We start from the raw sequence: 14008 nt of genomic DNA, 5'->3' as shown, positions 1-14008 counted from the left end.
CGCGTCCGTGACCGCCCCCGTGGTCATCCTGCCGGCGGTGCTGCTGCTGTTGTGAGCGCTGGTGGTACTCCCGCCAGCTGGGGGTTCTTCCACACGGGGAGCCTGCAGGGCCGAGGCACGGCTCCCAGGAGCTGCAGTCTGTTAACCAGTTCGTTCGAAACTCACTTACGGGCCAGCCAGATGGCGTAGTGGTTAGGGGGCCGGATTTCACATGGCCGAGCATGGGATCAGGTCCCAGACCTGGCAGTTTGGGAAATATAACAGTGTGTGTGCATGAGTACCCAAAATCCCGAGAGGGGAATGGAGGAGAAGGGGTCACAGTGTGGCCATCCCCCTGGGGGGTGATTGCTCCTTATTCCTCTCTGTCTCTCTCTCTCTGGTGAGCATCAGTGCCCTTTAGCAGAAGAAAATGGAGGGGAGAGGAGAGGGGAGAGGAGGAGAAGAGAGGAAGGAAGGAGAGAGGAGGGGAGGGGAGGTAGGAGAAGACTATCTATGGAGCCTGAGGACCTAAGCAGACACATTGAGTCACACACCAGTGTCACATAAGCCACCATGCCCTAGGGACACAATCGTTGGTCTCCCCGAGTCTGGGGGAAGGAGTCTTTCACCAACGGTTTTGATTTGCCAGCATTGGGGAGGGCCATCACCGTGGCTGCTGTCATGGTGCAGCATGTCATTATCCCAGCTTGGAAAGGAGTTTCACAGTTCAGCTGAGTAGCTCTGGTTCACTTGGCTTAAAGGGAGCATGGAAGTGAGGGGACCCAGCACCGGCCGTATGCCCTCCCGGTTGCAGAGCCACAGGCCAGTAGGGGTTGGCTGGAAGCAAAAGAAAGAAAGCGAAAGCCCCTCGCAGTCCTCCCTGGCTTGAGACCTGGCTGACAAGCCGCCATGCCCTGGGTGGAGGGGTCAGTAGCAGAATGCGTCCAGCCTGGGAACCTCGGTCCCTGCTGACCGCCCGAGCAGGGGGCCCTGGCGTGGGGGGTGCGAGCGGGTCGTCACGCACTCACGTCCTGTGCTTTGTGTCATCCTGTCCCAGCATGCTCATCTACTACCTGCAGAGCATCGCGCGGTCCTTGAAGCTCAGCAACCACCAGCTCAAGATGCAGATCCAAAACGCAAGTATCAGTCCGCTGTGCCGTGGGAGGGTGTATCAGCCCCGGCCCCACACACACGAGGGGGCCTCTTCGGTACTGTGACTCTTACCTCCCGCCCCGCCCCGCCCGGGCCAGGATCCCTGAGCTTTTCTGAGGCTACCCAAAGAGGGCTCACGCTTTCCAGGAACAGGCCCACGAGCACTTTCCTCCTCTCCAAGGGCCTTCCTGGGACCTTGGGCACTTCTTTTTGTGGCCACTACTAGCCCTCAGGGGGCTGGGCACTTCTATAGGCTCTGGGAGAGTGGCAGGGAGGAGAAAGGGTCCCTTCCTGATCCCGTGCCAACCTGGACAACTGAGCCCAGCAACAAAGACTGGTCTCATTCAAGTCCTTTAGATGGTAGCTGTGACCTTCTCTCCCATCTGGGGCTCCAGCCTGGGGAGACGAACACTCCCCAGACCTCCCCTAGTTTCTCCTCCTCGGCACACCCAGGGACTTCCCAGAGCCAGGGCTGCAGTGAGGCCAGTGAGGCTCCCAGGGCACCCACTGTAAGGAGCCCCTCTCGGGGTCAGGCCAGTGCTGCACTGTCACAGCCTGAGGGTGAGTGTCTCCCTCAGTACTGCAGCCTGAATGCCCGCTGGCCTCACCCCTGTCCAGGGCCCCTTGGGAAAAACTCCTTCCACCTTCTTCAGTTACAAAGAAGAAAAAAAAAAAAACAATAGAAATAAAAGAAATATGCCCTAAGAATATCAATCCATGCAAAGAAACACAGGCTGATTCTGGAAAAAGGCCAAATTAGAAAGACAGCTGGAGGCCAGTCTCTGGCCTAGTGGTTAAGGGAGCAGGGAGCCAGATTGTGCATGGCCGACCCTGGGGTCCCAGTCCCAGCCCAGGAAGCTTGAAAAACCCACTGAGCATGTATGCGTGTGTGCCCCAAATCCTGATGGGATGGGAAGATGGTGGACAAGGCCCTGGGAAGCGAGTAGCCTCCGTGGGAAGTGCTTTTCCCCTCCCCTTCTCTCTCTCCCTCTCTCTGAGGAGTGCGGGCACTCTGGCAAGGACGGGAGAGAAGGAAATGCATTTGGAGTTGCAAGGGGCATTGTAGAAACATGTCTCTACAGTTGTCAAGCTACATTTTCTTTGTGACTCGGGCAAACTATCGCGTCATTGGAAAAGTCATGACATATTTTTCTGCTTTTCTATGCAAAAATGCGTCATAACTTTTCTGGTGACCCAATTTTTTTTTTTAAGAGAGATTTTTGCTGTAGGATGCATGTGCTCACCAGAGAGACAGAGACAGAGAGATAGAAAGTAAGAAATCCCCCTCCCAGGGGGGATGTCCACACCGTAATCCCTTCTCCTCCATTCTCCTCCTGGGATTTTGAACGTGCACACACACACATCCAGCGTGAGTTTTAAGCCACCAGGTCCCGGACTCAAACCACAATCAACGAAGTGGGAGTCCAGCGAGGTAACCATTATGCCACCCGCTGCCCCCCCCCCATGACTCAGTATTACGCTGAATCTACAAGACCTGCCAATCGTGCACCTGCATTTATTTACCCAGATAACAGGCCCAAGCCCTGAGCGATGTCCCCAGTTGGTGACAGGAGTTCAGTGATGCCTTAGCAAGAGCACATCAATCTTTGTTTCTCCCCAAGAAGAATAATATCTGTTACCATTTCCTGCTAAATCAAAAACAAATGCACGATTATTATTTATATTTTAGGCAAGATCTGAAGATAAGAAAAAAGTTGCCCAAATGGTAGAAGGTATGTATTTGAAACAGAGATCTGATGTCTTGGATCACTGGGCATTTGAAAACACAGCTGGTTTGGGCTGGCCTCAGCCTAGGGGTTAAGGGAACTGGGGCCTACAGAGCCATCCAGTTTTAATCCTGGCTGCCATGGCTTGAAAAACATTCTGGGCATATGCGTGCATGTGTATTACCCCAACAGGACGGCGAAATGGAAGAGGAGGGATCAGAGTGCAACAATGCCCTGGGGTGTGTGCGTGTGTGCGTGTGTGTGTGTGTGTGTGTGTGTGTGTGTATGCATGCTTCCTCCCTCCCTCTGTCTCTGTCTCTCTCTGGGGAGTGCATGTGTCCCTCTAGCAATTAAACATGTGTTAGTCTTCCCACCCCAGGAAAAGGCCTGCCCAGGGGTCATGAGCCCCATGGGTTGTGCTGCTCCATCCAGCTTTTCAGAGAGAAGCTGATAAAGAAAGTGACGAGCCACAGCGACTGTGGCTCATGCTATAAAAACCACAGTAACCGTCCAGGGTTACGTGCCAATTCCGTGTCATTACATTGGCTTCAGGTCACCTTCAAAAGCCAGGATGGGGGCCAGCTGGTGGCATGGTGGTTAAGGTGACTGGACCCTACCGTGCCGAATGAGCAGTCCCAGACTCTATGGCTCGACAGGCACTCTGGGTGCATGTGTGCACATGCTCAGAGTCCCGAAAAGAAGGAGAGTTGGAGGAGACAGGATTGTGACTTGAACGTGTCCCGTGGAGGGTGCTTTCTCACTTTCCTTCTCTCTGTCTCTGTCTCCTACCAGCGAGTGCATGTGCCCTCTAGCAAATGTTTAGAAACAGAAAGGAAAGCCAGGCTCTACATAGACTTTCTCAGGATAACAGTAGCATTATTCCATGTTCATTGTGCAGTTGAAAACCACGTGGTCTTCCAGAATGCCATGCGAATCACTTCTACAAACCTAAATTGCTATATAGACGTCGTTAGGCCCGTTGTATAGGTAAAGAACCGGAGCCCCAGGGGTGTTACATAACGGAGAGAGTGCTGTTGGGGTTCGCAATTCCTCTGACACACCTTGATCCGGCTTTCTGTGAGAGAGCGATTCGCATTGCAGGTCTGCTGCCCGTAGTAGGTTAGACGTCATAGACCCAACTGCTGCACGTCAGGAAACTTACAGCTAAGCCATCTGGCATGTGTCATCTGCTCAGAAGAAGTCTTCTCACGAGTCCTCCCTCTGCCTGCAGCCCGAATCCAGACCCAAGAGGAGAACTCCAAGAGGCTCCCAAAAGACAGTGATCTCGCCAGCCAGCTGTCCTCAGCACTCTCGGTGACACCCCAAAACAACGGCAACGCAGTCGGTGTCAGCTCACCGTGCGGCAAGAACAGCACAGTAGAGACAGTCACGCGATCTGTGTCCCAGAGTCCCAAGCTGGGGCACAGTGGTCCCAGCTCACCTCTTCCTGGTGTCTCCAAATCCAGGCCAGAGCCCGCCACTAACAGGTAAGGCTTAATTGCAACACAGAAGAAAGCAAACTGAGGCCTGCCATGTCCTAGAACCCTTACAGGGATTTGAAGACCTCAGTGGTTTGAGGCCAGGGCTCTTAAATTCCAGTTTTGCCAGAAGGCCGTGGGAGTCAAGGGACCACAGTAGCTGATCTGAAAGGGAAAAAAGGTGGCGTGTGTGCAGGTGGGGACAAGGTCTGTCAACAGGACAGCTTCCTCCTGTGCCATCTGCCATCTCACCTGGAAACAAGCATCCTGCCCACCTAGGAAATACGTTTCCACAGCCTGAGAATGGTGAATGATTTCTGAATTGTTTATTTAAGCTTCAGACTGGCCATATTTCTGTCCAGATCTTCTGTATTTTAGATCCAGACTGGTCAAGTTCCTAGCAAGGTCTTCCAGGCATTAAATGGTATCAAGTGTCTCAGTCTTCCATAACAGCCATCAGTAAAAGCCCGCTTCCTAAAGTGGAAGCCGGAAGACGGAAGGGAATTGGCCTGTGCTGACCCAGATTCACCCGGAGAATGAAATTTGATCAGAATGTAACAAGTGAAAGGCATATTTATACAAATAAATTGGGACCAACAGATGGTGTAATGGTTCCACGTAACCAACCATGGTTCAAGTCCTGAACCCAGTTGCTTAAAACTCACACCAGGTGTGTGTGCCCGCCCAAGATCCCAAGAGGAGAGTGGAGGAGAAGGGATTGTGGTGTGGCCATCCGCCGTAGGAGGTGATTTCTTGCTTTCTGTCTCTCTCACTCTCCACTGAGTACATATGCCCTATATCAAAAATCTCTTAAACAGTAGCAGTGGATGGGGTAGTGGTTACATCACTGAACTCCCACGTAGTCAACTATGTTTGAGTCCCAGATCCGGTGGCTTGAAACTCACACCGGGTGTATGTGGGCCCAAAGTACCAAGAGAAGATTGGAGGAAAAGGGATTGTGATGTGGCCATCCCCCCCGGGGATGATTTCTCTCTTTCTGCCTCTCTGTCTCTCTAGCAAGTGCATGCACCCTGAGCAAAAATCTCTCTCTCAAAAAAAAAATATATATATACATTTATATGTGTGTGTGTGTGTGTGTATACATACATACATATATAGAAGGAGTTTTGCTTTAATGGATTTTTTAAAAAAGAGACAGTGACTACGTTAACAAAAGATGTGAATCTTGCTATAATATGTGAGGAGTTATCTTTAGGTCTCTATGGGGTTTGAACAAAGAGGAGAGTTATAAACCCTCCTGGGGAAGGCCACTGGGGCTCAAACCCAAACCCCGGACATAGTCAAGTCTTTTTTTTTTTTTAATTTATTTTCCCCATAGGGCATGTGTGTTCACCAGAGAGACAGTGAGAGGGGAAGTGAGAAATCACCCCTGGGGGAATAGCCACGCCGCAATCCCTTCTCTTCCATTTTCCTCCTGGGATTTTGAGTTTCAAGCCAAATCCAGGACGCGGGAGTCCAGCACTTTAACCAGTATGCCACCTGCTGGCCCCAGATTCAAGTCTTTGTGGGGAAGAACCTTCTAAGAAGTCTAACCCACCCAGAGCAGTCAAGGAAGGGCCTGAGAACTGGACAGCTGCTTTACAGAGACACGAGGGGGCAGCGTCCCTCCATGTGCCCCACAGACACTGGTCCCTCCACATGCCCCTTGGCAAAAAGAGGATGTCACGATAAAATATAAGGGAGTTCCGAAAGTTCACGGCTGTGTGATGTTTAGTGTCATAGTGTGTATGTCTGCCTCCTTCATTTGATTATCCCACACTGCTTTGAAACATCAAACTGTACCCCCACAAAGATGTACAGCAGTGATCTTAAACCAGAAAACTCACCATAAAAATAAATAGTGAAAGAAGTAAAATGACAGGGGCCAGCAGGTGGCATCGTGGTTAAGGTGCTGGACTTTCATGTAGCCGACTGCGGTTCAAGTCCTGGACCTGGTGGCTGAAAATTCTCGCCACATACATTTGTGTATGTCCGTGCCCAAAATTCTGAGAGGAGAAGGGATTGTGGCATGGCTATCCACCTCTAGGGGGGTGATTTCTTACTTTCTGTCTCTGTCTCTCCCCCAAGCTCATGCACCCTGTAGCAAAAAAGTCTCTCTTAAAAAAGTAATATTGCCAAAAGCCTATGGAAAAATAGAACTGAAGTATGAGTTGATTTTCGTGCTCCAAAATTTGAAATCCACATAGCATTTTAATGATATCCACATTCCATAAACTCGTTGCAGGTTCTCTGTATATTAGCAAAACACCCCTTGCCCTGCCCGCTCCATGGAAACACAGCCTTGTATTAAGGGTTCCGAGAATTCCAGCCGCTAAGAAACACGTTTATCCGAGTTCTCCAGAAGTTTCCGGGCACAGGGTGCACAGAATAGCCAGTATCAGGTCCGATCCAGTATGTTCCGGAAAGATAGCGAGGGAGCGGTTGTCCTAGCTCACGGGCTCAGAGGGCTCTGAGACCACCCAGGCCGTGGTGACTCACCCACTTGTGTGTCACAGGTATCCACGGGGGCCACGTGCAAGCCCAGGGGACTTTCACAAGAACAGATCCTGCACACCTGCCACGTTTACAAAGCGCATCGAAGATGTTCACTCAGAATCTCTTTTCCGGAAAGAATTTCAGCCCGTCAGCCCTTCTTCTCGTCATGGACCCGAGACCTCGGCCCGGGTGGCACGTGGCCACAGGTCCCATGCTCCCCGATACTATATCGTTAACGAGCGTGACCCTCACCCAGAACCACATCCAACTCTCTGGCCAGAAAGACACTTCAAGATCGACACCGTGGGTGACACTGTGGAGATGTACCCCGAGAGCATGCAGCCGTATGTGTCCCGGGTGCCCCTCCAGCCTCACTCTCCGCAGCTGAGCGAAGACGAGGAGGCGATACCGAGGGGCGGCTTGATCCAGTGGCCTTTCCTTCCGCACCCCCTCACAGACCTCCAGCGGGCCCCTCATTTTTACGTCGGAGAAAGACTGGACAGTCGGACGCTGGTTCCTGAGCACCAGGAGCGGATGCGCCGTAGACCTTGGGATGATGTCTTCGAGGGCCCACCTGGCAGGCCCACGTTTGTCCACAAAAAGCCACGCTCCCAGCACTGCTGGTCCCCGCAGCCCCCGCTGAAGCCCAGGGCCAAGCCCAGGTTCGAGCCGTCCTTCACAGAATCGGATTCTGTGTCGGCGGCGTCCAGCAGTGACCAGCAGACCAGCAGCGCCGACCAGTACCTGCAGGTCACCCACAGCCAGGTTAAGTGCCCCAGGGCCGACGGCCGACTCGGCAGGAGGAAGGCCAGGCCCAGGCAGGAGCTGATGGCGGACTTGAGCGACCTGATTTGTTCAGATGTCTAGGCTCCCGCTGATGTCTCGTCTGTAGAGCTCAGACCCCTGTTGGCGTTCTGGACCACTGCCCGTGTCCCCATCCAGAAACAGAGAAGAATGTGGCTAGTGGGGTCAGACACCTACGGGACTTATCTGGGCACGTCTGCCAGCTGCCGGCCGATGTCTTCAGACTCACAAAGCTCCAAGTGCTTACTCTGTGGCAGCCACTTGCACGTGGGGCACTTCTGCAGGTCCTGTCGTGTCCAGCGCACAGCGGCACGTGCAGCCTTATTTATTTATTTCATTCCATTTGTTACTATTTTTTAATTTGACCAAAGCAAGACAGAGAGAAAGGGAAAGCGAGAAAGCAAACCACCACGACTGGGACTCGAACCGCAGTTGGCCACGTGGGAACCCAGCGCCTTTAACCACCATGCCGTTTTAAGGAAACTTCAGCTATCCATGGCCTCGGTTAGGGGCGATGGCAAATAGAGGCAAGGCAGACATGGCATCCCGCCCGCGGGAGCCTCAGCTGGGATGTCAGCGCTTGCCGTTCGAGTGAGGGCGTTTGCCCTGTGACGCGCTCTCTCAGCGTCCCGATATTAGCCCTCCCTCACGGAGCACCTGCAAACGAGGAGGCCGGCCTTACAGATCTGAGCATTTCATTCCTGGGAGTAATCAGCTTAGTGATGTCAAGTGGACCTAAGAGTACTGAGAACTTAGCTTACCCTGTTTACTAGGCTATAGTAATTAATAGATATCTATATTCGTTAGTTGGGGTATTTAGATTGGAAATAATCCGAGATTTGTTCCTAAGCATTATCGGTGTGTGTAACAGAAGGATGGGAATCAAGCTGGTTGGAGACCGGGTCTCAGACGTCTTCCGGAATGTTTGTCTTTTCACCGCTCCTCTTTATCTTTCTCTCTCTCGAGAGAGAGAGAGAGAGAGATTTTTTTAATAGGGCATGTATGCTCACCGAAGCAAGAGAGAGGCAGAGAGAGAGAGAGAGAGAGACAAACCACCCTGCAGGTGGATGACCACACCACAATCCCTTCTCCATTCTCTTCTTGGGATTTTGGTCACGCATACACATGCGCCTGGCCTGAGTTTTGTCTCCGGATCTGGGACTCAAACCGCAGTCGGCCATGTGGGAGTCCAGCACCTTAACCACTAACCACCTGCTGGCCCCTCTCAACTCTGTCCCTGTGTTTGTTGACCTCATTTTCTCCAGCTGCCAATAGGCATCCTCCTTGCGGTAGGTGAAGCCACTAACCACCTGCTGTCCCTGTGTTTGTTGACCTCATTTTCTCCAGCTGCCAATAGGCATCCTCCTTGCGGTAGGTGAGGAGGAATTCACCAGCCACAGGAAGGGCCAGGTTTACACCATCCCGCGAGGTAGCCCAGAGGAAAGGACAGAGCTGCCCTCCCCGGGGGGTCTTCCCCTTCTTGAGTCCGTACCTACCTCTACTGTTTACTTTTGTTTTTCCCCCCGTCCTTTTACTGGCGCTCCCTCACCAGTAGTGCACCGGATCCATATTCCCACGATAACACTTCCCACTCTTCACCTGCATCCTTTTAACGTTTCTTTCTCTCCCACCAGACTGAGTGCCCCTGGAGCGAGGATGGGGTCTTACTCATTTCCGTATCTCCGGGAGCAGACATGTCATAGATGTTGCATTGGTTTTCTCTCACTGCCTAACAAATTAGTGACTTAGAGCAACACACGTTTGTCATCACAGCTTCTGTGGGTCGGCAGTCCAGGCACGGCCAGGCTGGGTTTTCCGCAGAGGGTCTCAGCGGGCTGTCCTGAAGGGAAAGTCCAGAGCTGGCATCTCACCTGAGTTTGAGGCCCTAAGTCGGCAGAATCCATTTCCTTGAGGTTCCAGGACTGAGACCTTCAGCTGCTAGAAGCTGCCTACGTTTTCCTGCCACATGGTGACAATTTGCGTCTTCAAAGCCAGCAAGGGAGTGTCTCAGATCTCTTCCAAGGGAAGGCACGGCCCCCTTTTAGAAAGAGCTTACCCGATCAGGCCAGGCCCACCCAGATCCTCTCCCTTTTGATTATCTCCAAGTGAACAGATTGGGGACCTCGATTACATCTTCAAGATGGCTTCATCTTGGGGCCAGCAGGTGGTGTGGTAGTTGAGATGCTGGAATCCACATGGCCAGCTCTGTGGTTTGAGTTCCAGGCCCGGCAGCTTGAAAAAGACACCAGGCACATGTGTGTGCATGTCCAACATCTGGAGAGGAGAACGGAGGAAAAGGGATTATAGCGTGGCCACCACCCTGGGGGTGATCTGTCCTTCGTCCCTTTTCTCTTTTTCTCTCTGGCGACCATATGTGCCCTATTGTAAAGAAGTATAAAGAAAAAAAAATGTACACATGGATTAAATAGCCCTCCCCAAATTCACGAAAAGGAGGACACATATTTTCAACGTCTCTCACGACAGATCCAGGAGGTTGCTGTCTACTCACAGTGACATGTCCGCAAAGCCACGGGACTCGGCTTTAGCCACAGAGGCGCTCACAGGAGTTCCAGGATGAGGGCCCCTTTCCAGGTACTGGGTCCGGGCTACAGCCCAGGGCACCGTGGGGTGATGAAACACATTTGGAAAAGCCTGGCCCTCCCCCCAGGCACCTGCAGGAATACCTGTGTCCATGTGGGAGTGGGGAGGCGTGCTCCATGAGGACAAGAAGATGGCAGGGTCTCGAACGTGCCTAAGAAAACTGGAGTAGGGCCAACACACCCGGGCTGAGAACACGAACAGCGTCTTTCTCTCCCCCTCACCCCAAACATTTATTTAACTATTTATTTATTGAGATTTTCAAGCTGCTGGGTCTGGGACTCCAACCGCAGTGGGCCATGCAGGAATCCGGCTCCTTCTCACCACCTTTCAACACACATCACAGCTTGCATGCCTGTGGCACTTCTGCACTGCGTCTTCTGTGTGTGTGTGTGTGTGAGAAAATTTTGGTACAGGGCATGTGCACTTGCGAGAGATACAAAGTGAGAAATCACCCCCTTAGGGGGATGGCCATGCCACAGTCCCTTCTCCTTCATTCTCCTTTTGGAATCTTGGGCATGCACACACGTGCACCTGGTGTGAGTTTTAAACCGCCAGGTCCAGGACTCGAACCACGGTCGACTACGTGGGAGTCCAGCGACAGAAACTTTATGCCATCTGCTGATCCCTGTGTCTTCAATTTAGAAAAATTTAAAAGACATAGAGTAAGTGCAGAGGCTAGTAAGCCAAGCTCCCACTGTGAGAGTCAACAACTCTGAATTTTTATTTTTATCTGCCATTTTGAAATTTTGAATAATAACGGGCCAGGTGAGGGCACAGCAGCAACACCCCTGGCCCCATCTAGCCAAGGTCCTGTGTTTGGGTCTCAGGACTTCCTGAACACATGTGATGTGTGATCCTGGCTGGCTGGGGGTAGATCAGGCAGGAAGACCCTGTCGGGAATGTCTGTCTCTCTGTGTCTCAGTCTCGGAAAAATAGTAATTTTAAAATGACAGATATACGCAGTAAATCCACCTTGCACCCCTTGCAATGTGAGTTTGTGCATATCCACTTGATATGTTGACAGTCATGTACGCTGCACGTCTGTGTGTGTGTGACTATATATAACCATCCACAATGCACCAGTGGGTTTTTCTTGGGACATTAAATTGCATGTATCGTTCTATGTGTTTTATGTTTTTGAGATCTACCAAAGAAATACATTGTTCAAACTCGTAGCTCGGCACAGAATTCCATCATATTAATAAACGGTAAAGATCCATTTTCTTATTGATGGATGATAAATCATTTCCACTTCTTTGCTACTAGAAAACAGCGTTGCACTAAACATCTCTTATGTCTCCTGCTGCACAGCTGTCAGTGTTTACTTAGGGGACATTGGTCCTCGTAAAAGAGAAATTGCTAGGTCACGGATGAGCGTGTTCTTAACTGTTTTACCAACTGCTCTTTATTTATTTATTTTTTAGAGGTTTTCGCCACAGGGTATGCGCGCTTGCCAGACAGAGAGGCTGTGAGAGATCACCCCGTGGGGGGGAAGATGGCCACGCCGCAATCCCTTCTCTGCTGTCCTCTCAGGAGTTTGGACATGCACGCACATGCGCCTGGTGTGATTGTCACGCCAGCAGGTCTGGTACTGTAACCACGGTCAGCCCTCTGGGAGTCCAGCGCTTAACCGTTATGCCCTGGCTGGCCCTCCTGCCTCAGCCTCCTGGGTAGGTGGGTGCCACCACGCTGAGCTCTCCCAGGCAGAGTCTCCCTCAGTTGCCCAGGCCAGCCTCAAGCTAGCTACTCTCCTGCCTCAGCTTCCCCAGGTCCTGAGATGACAGGCCATGCAGTCTTTAGATTGCACCGGGAATCAAACCCGGACCTCCCATGTGGTCCCCACCTATGGAGGACAGTGTTTATCAGCATGTGCCACCACAGCTAGGCCTAGTTTCTCTTTCATTATTAGACTTCACGAGTCCACCCTCTTTGCCTTTCCTTCACAGTGGATAAGATGGCGAAAAATACCCAATTATTTAATCAGTTTGGGTTTTTGATTGTTAACATCTTTCCCAAAGTTGACTGGTCATTTGCATTTTTTCTTAATTTTTAAGTTTTTGCTATCAGGTGCTTGCCTTTGCCAGAAAGAGACAGAGATAGTGAGAGGCAAAGTGAGAAATCACCCCCTACACCCTCCCAGGGGAGGAGGGCCATATTGCAATCCCTTTCCCTCCAGTCTCCTCTCAGGATTTGGGGCACACACACACACACACACACACACACACACACGGTATGTTTTTGAAGCCTCTGGGTCTGGGACTCGCGCCTCACAGCCAGCCATGTGGGATCCAGTGCCTTGACCTCCATGCCACCTGCTGACCCGGCATTTTCTTTCCCATGAACCGATTGCCTGTTGGACACCTTCGCTCACGTTTCTGTTGGTAGCAGCCATCCGTCATGCTGTGACAGGATCAAAGTCCTGAGAAGCACCACCGGCCGCTTAGGGGTGCTCCTCCATTACCTGGACTCTTCTAAGATGGAGCCGCAGAAAGGGACAAACCTACGCTGTCTGAATGCCTTTGCCTAACTCTGGCTTCACAGCCTGGCTTTGACTTTTATTACTGGTCCATTCTATAGGGAGAAGACTTGGGTCAGACTGTTACTGAGGACGTGGTCGTCAGTATTACTACAAACCTCTCCTAAAAGCATCTACGGTAATAAACGCTTCTTAAGTCTCACACCTCAGAGGAATTGAATCCATTCGATATAAACAGTGAATTCCTCTTCGAACAGTCTGGTAAACACCTTAGGAACTTTAGAATGGTTCCTCTGGTGCCTCCTAAGGTTTTGTAATTCATGAATGAAAATTTAGAGAAAGGCTTTTCTGTTCCTCTCCAAAGAATGATTTAGTTTTATTAATTATTATTTTCTAATTTGCTATAGGGCCTGTGCACTTGAGAGAGCTGCCTGGTCTAGGACTTGAACCACAGTGAACCACGTGAGTCCAGCATATTAAGCACCATGCCACCTGCTGGCCTCCCGGTCCTCTCTAAAAGACTAACTCGCTAGCTCCGGTAGTATTTTCCAGCTACTCTGTGTGCACATGTGTGTGTGTCTGTGTGTGCTTCCCGATTAGTTTGCAGGTGGTCATTTTTTTTTAATCTTTGGGCAGTGCATGGTAAATATGGTGGTGCTTCAGGAAGTGGGAGACGTGGGAACAAGCTGGGTGTTGGCCACTGTCCTGTCCCTTCGTAGCTACGTACCCTAGGATACTCTTGTGACCTTCATTTTCCTACGCTGCAAACTGGGATAGTTGTCTCTACCTCCTTGCGCTGTGGTGTTGCAAGAGTTAAATGGCGAGCTACAGGTGAAGTCTTCTGAGACCAGCACCTGCTGGTGCTGAGTAACATGGGTGTGGCTGAGAGGACAATAAATATATATAAAGCTTAGGTAGGCGAGTTTGCATAGCACCTGCCTAAGCCAACGCGGTAAATAGTTTGCAATTCTTCAGGGTCCAGTGGAAAGTAGATACTCCATTTAGGGGCGTGGGGTTCTAGTGTCTATGGTCTTGTGGTGGTTTGGGTTATAAGCTGCCTCTACCTATTGAAAATTCAACTGGGACTTCAGTGAAGGTGCTGCGACTCCGAGCCTGAGAACCTGTGGGCGCCGCTCTGATCCAGGGAATCCACAGGCTCCTAACTGGCCTCCCAGCCTAGGCTCTGAGCGCCTCTTTGTGCAGCAGCCGCCATGGAAGGTCATCTCTGATCCATATTGTCCTGCTGGCGGAAAGGACCAGGGCTCGCAGGACAAAACGTCGCGCTCCTTAAGCCT

General features: G+C 51.4%; 1 protein-coding gene across 1 annotated transcript in view; it reads left to right on the top strand.

The window, feature by feature from the left end:
* TMC3 (transmembrane channel like 3) overlaps positions 1 to 8006 on the top strand; it is a 52424-nt gene extending 44418 nt beyond the window's left edge. Inside the window, exons 19-22 of the mRNA XM_006142656.3 lie at positions 1037 to 1115; positions 2822 to 2864; positions 4090 to 4345; positions 6853 to 8006. Coding sequence (XP_006142718.1) covers positions 1037 to 1115; positions 2822 to 2864; positions 4090 to 4345; positions 6853 to 7699 — 1225 coding nt within the window. The 3' untranslated portion in view covers positions 7700 to 8006. The remainder of the gene's footprint in view (positions 1 to 1036; positions 1116 to 2821; positions 2865 to 4089; positions 4346 to 6852) is intronic.
* The last annotated feature ends 6002 nt before the right edge of the window (positions 8007 to 14008 follow it).

This window comes from Tupaia chinensis, unplaced genomic scaffold, assembly GCF_000334495.1.
Source record: "Tupaia chinensis unplaced genomic scaffold, TupChi_1.0 Scaffold000078_1, whole genome shotgun sequence".
Lineage (NCBI taxonomy): Eukaryota > Metazoa > Chordata > Mammalia > Scandentia > Tupaiidae > Tupaia > Tupaia belangeri.
This window is presented reverse-complemented; position numbering and strand designations above follow the sequence as displayed.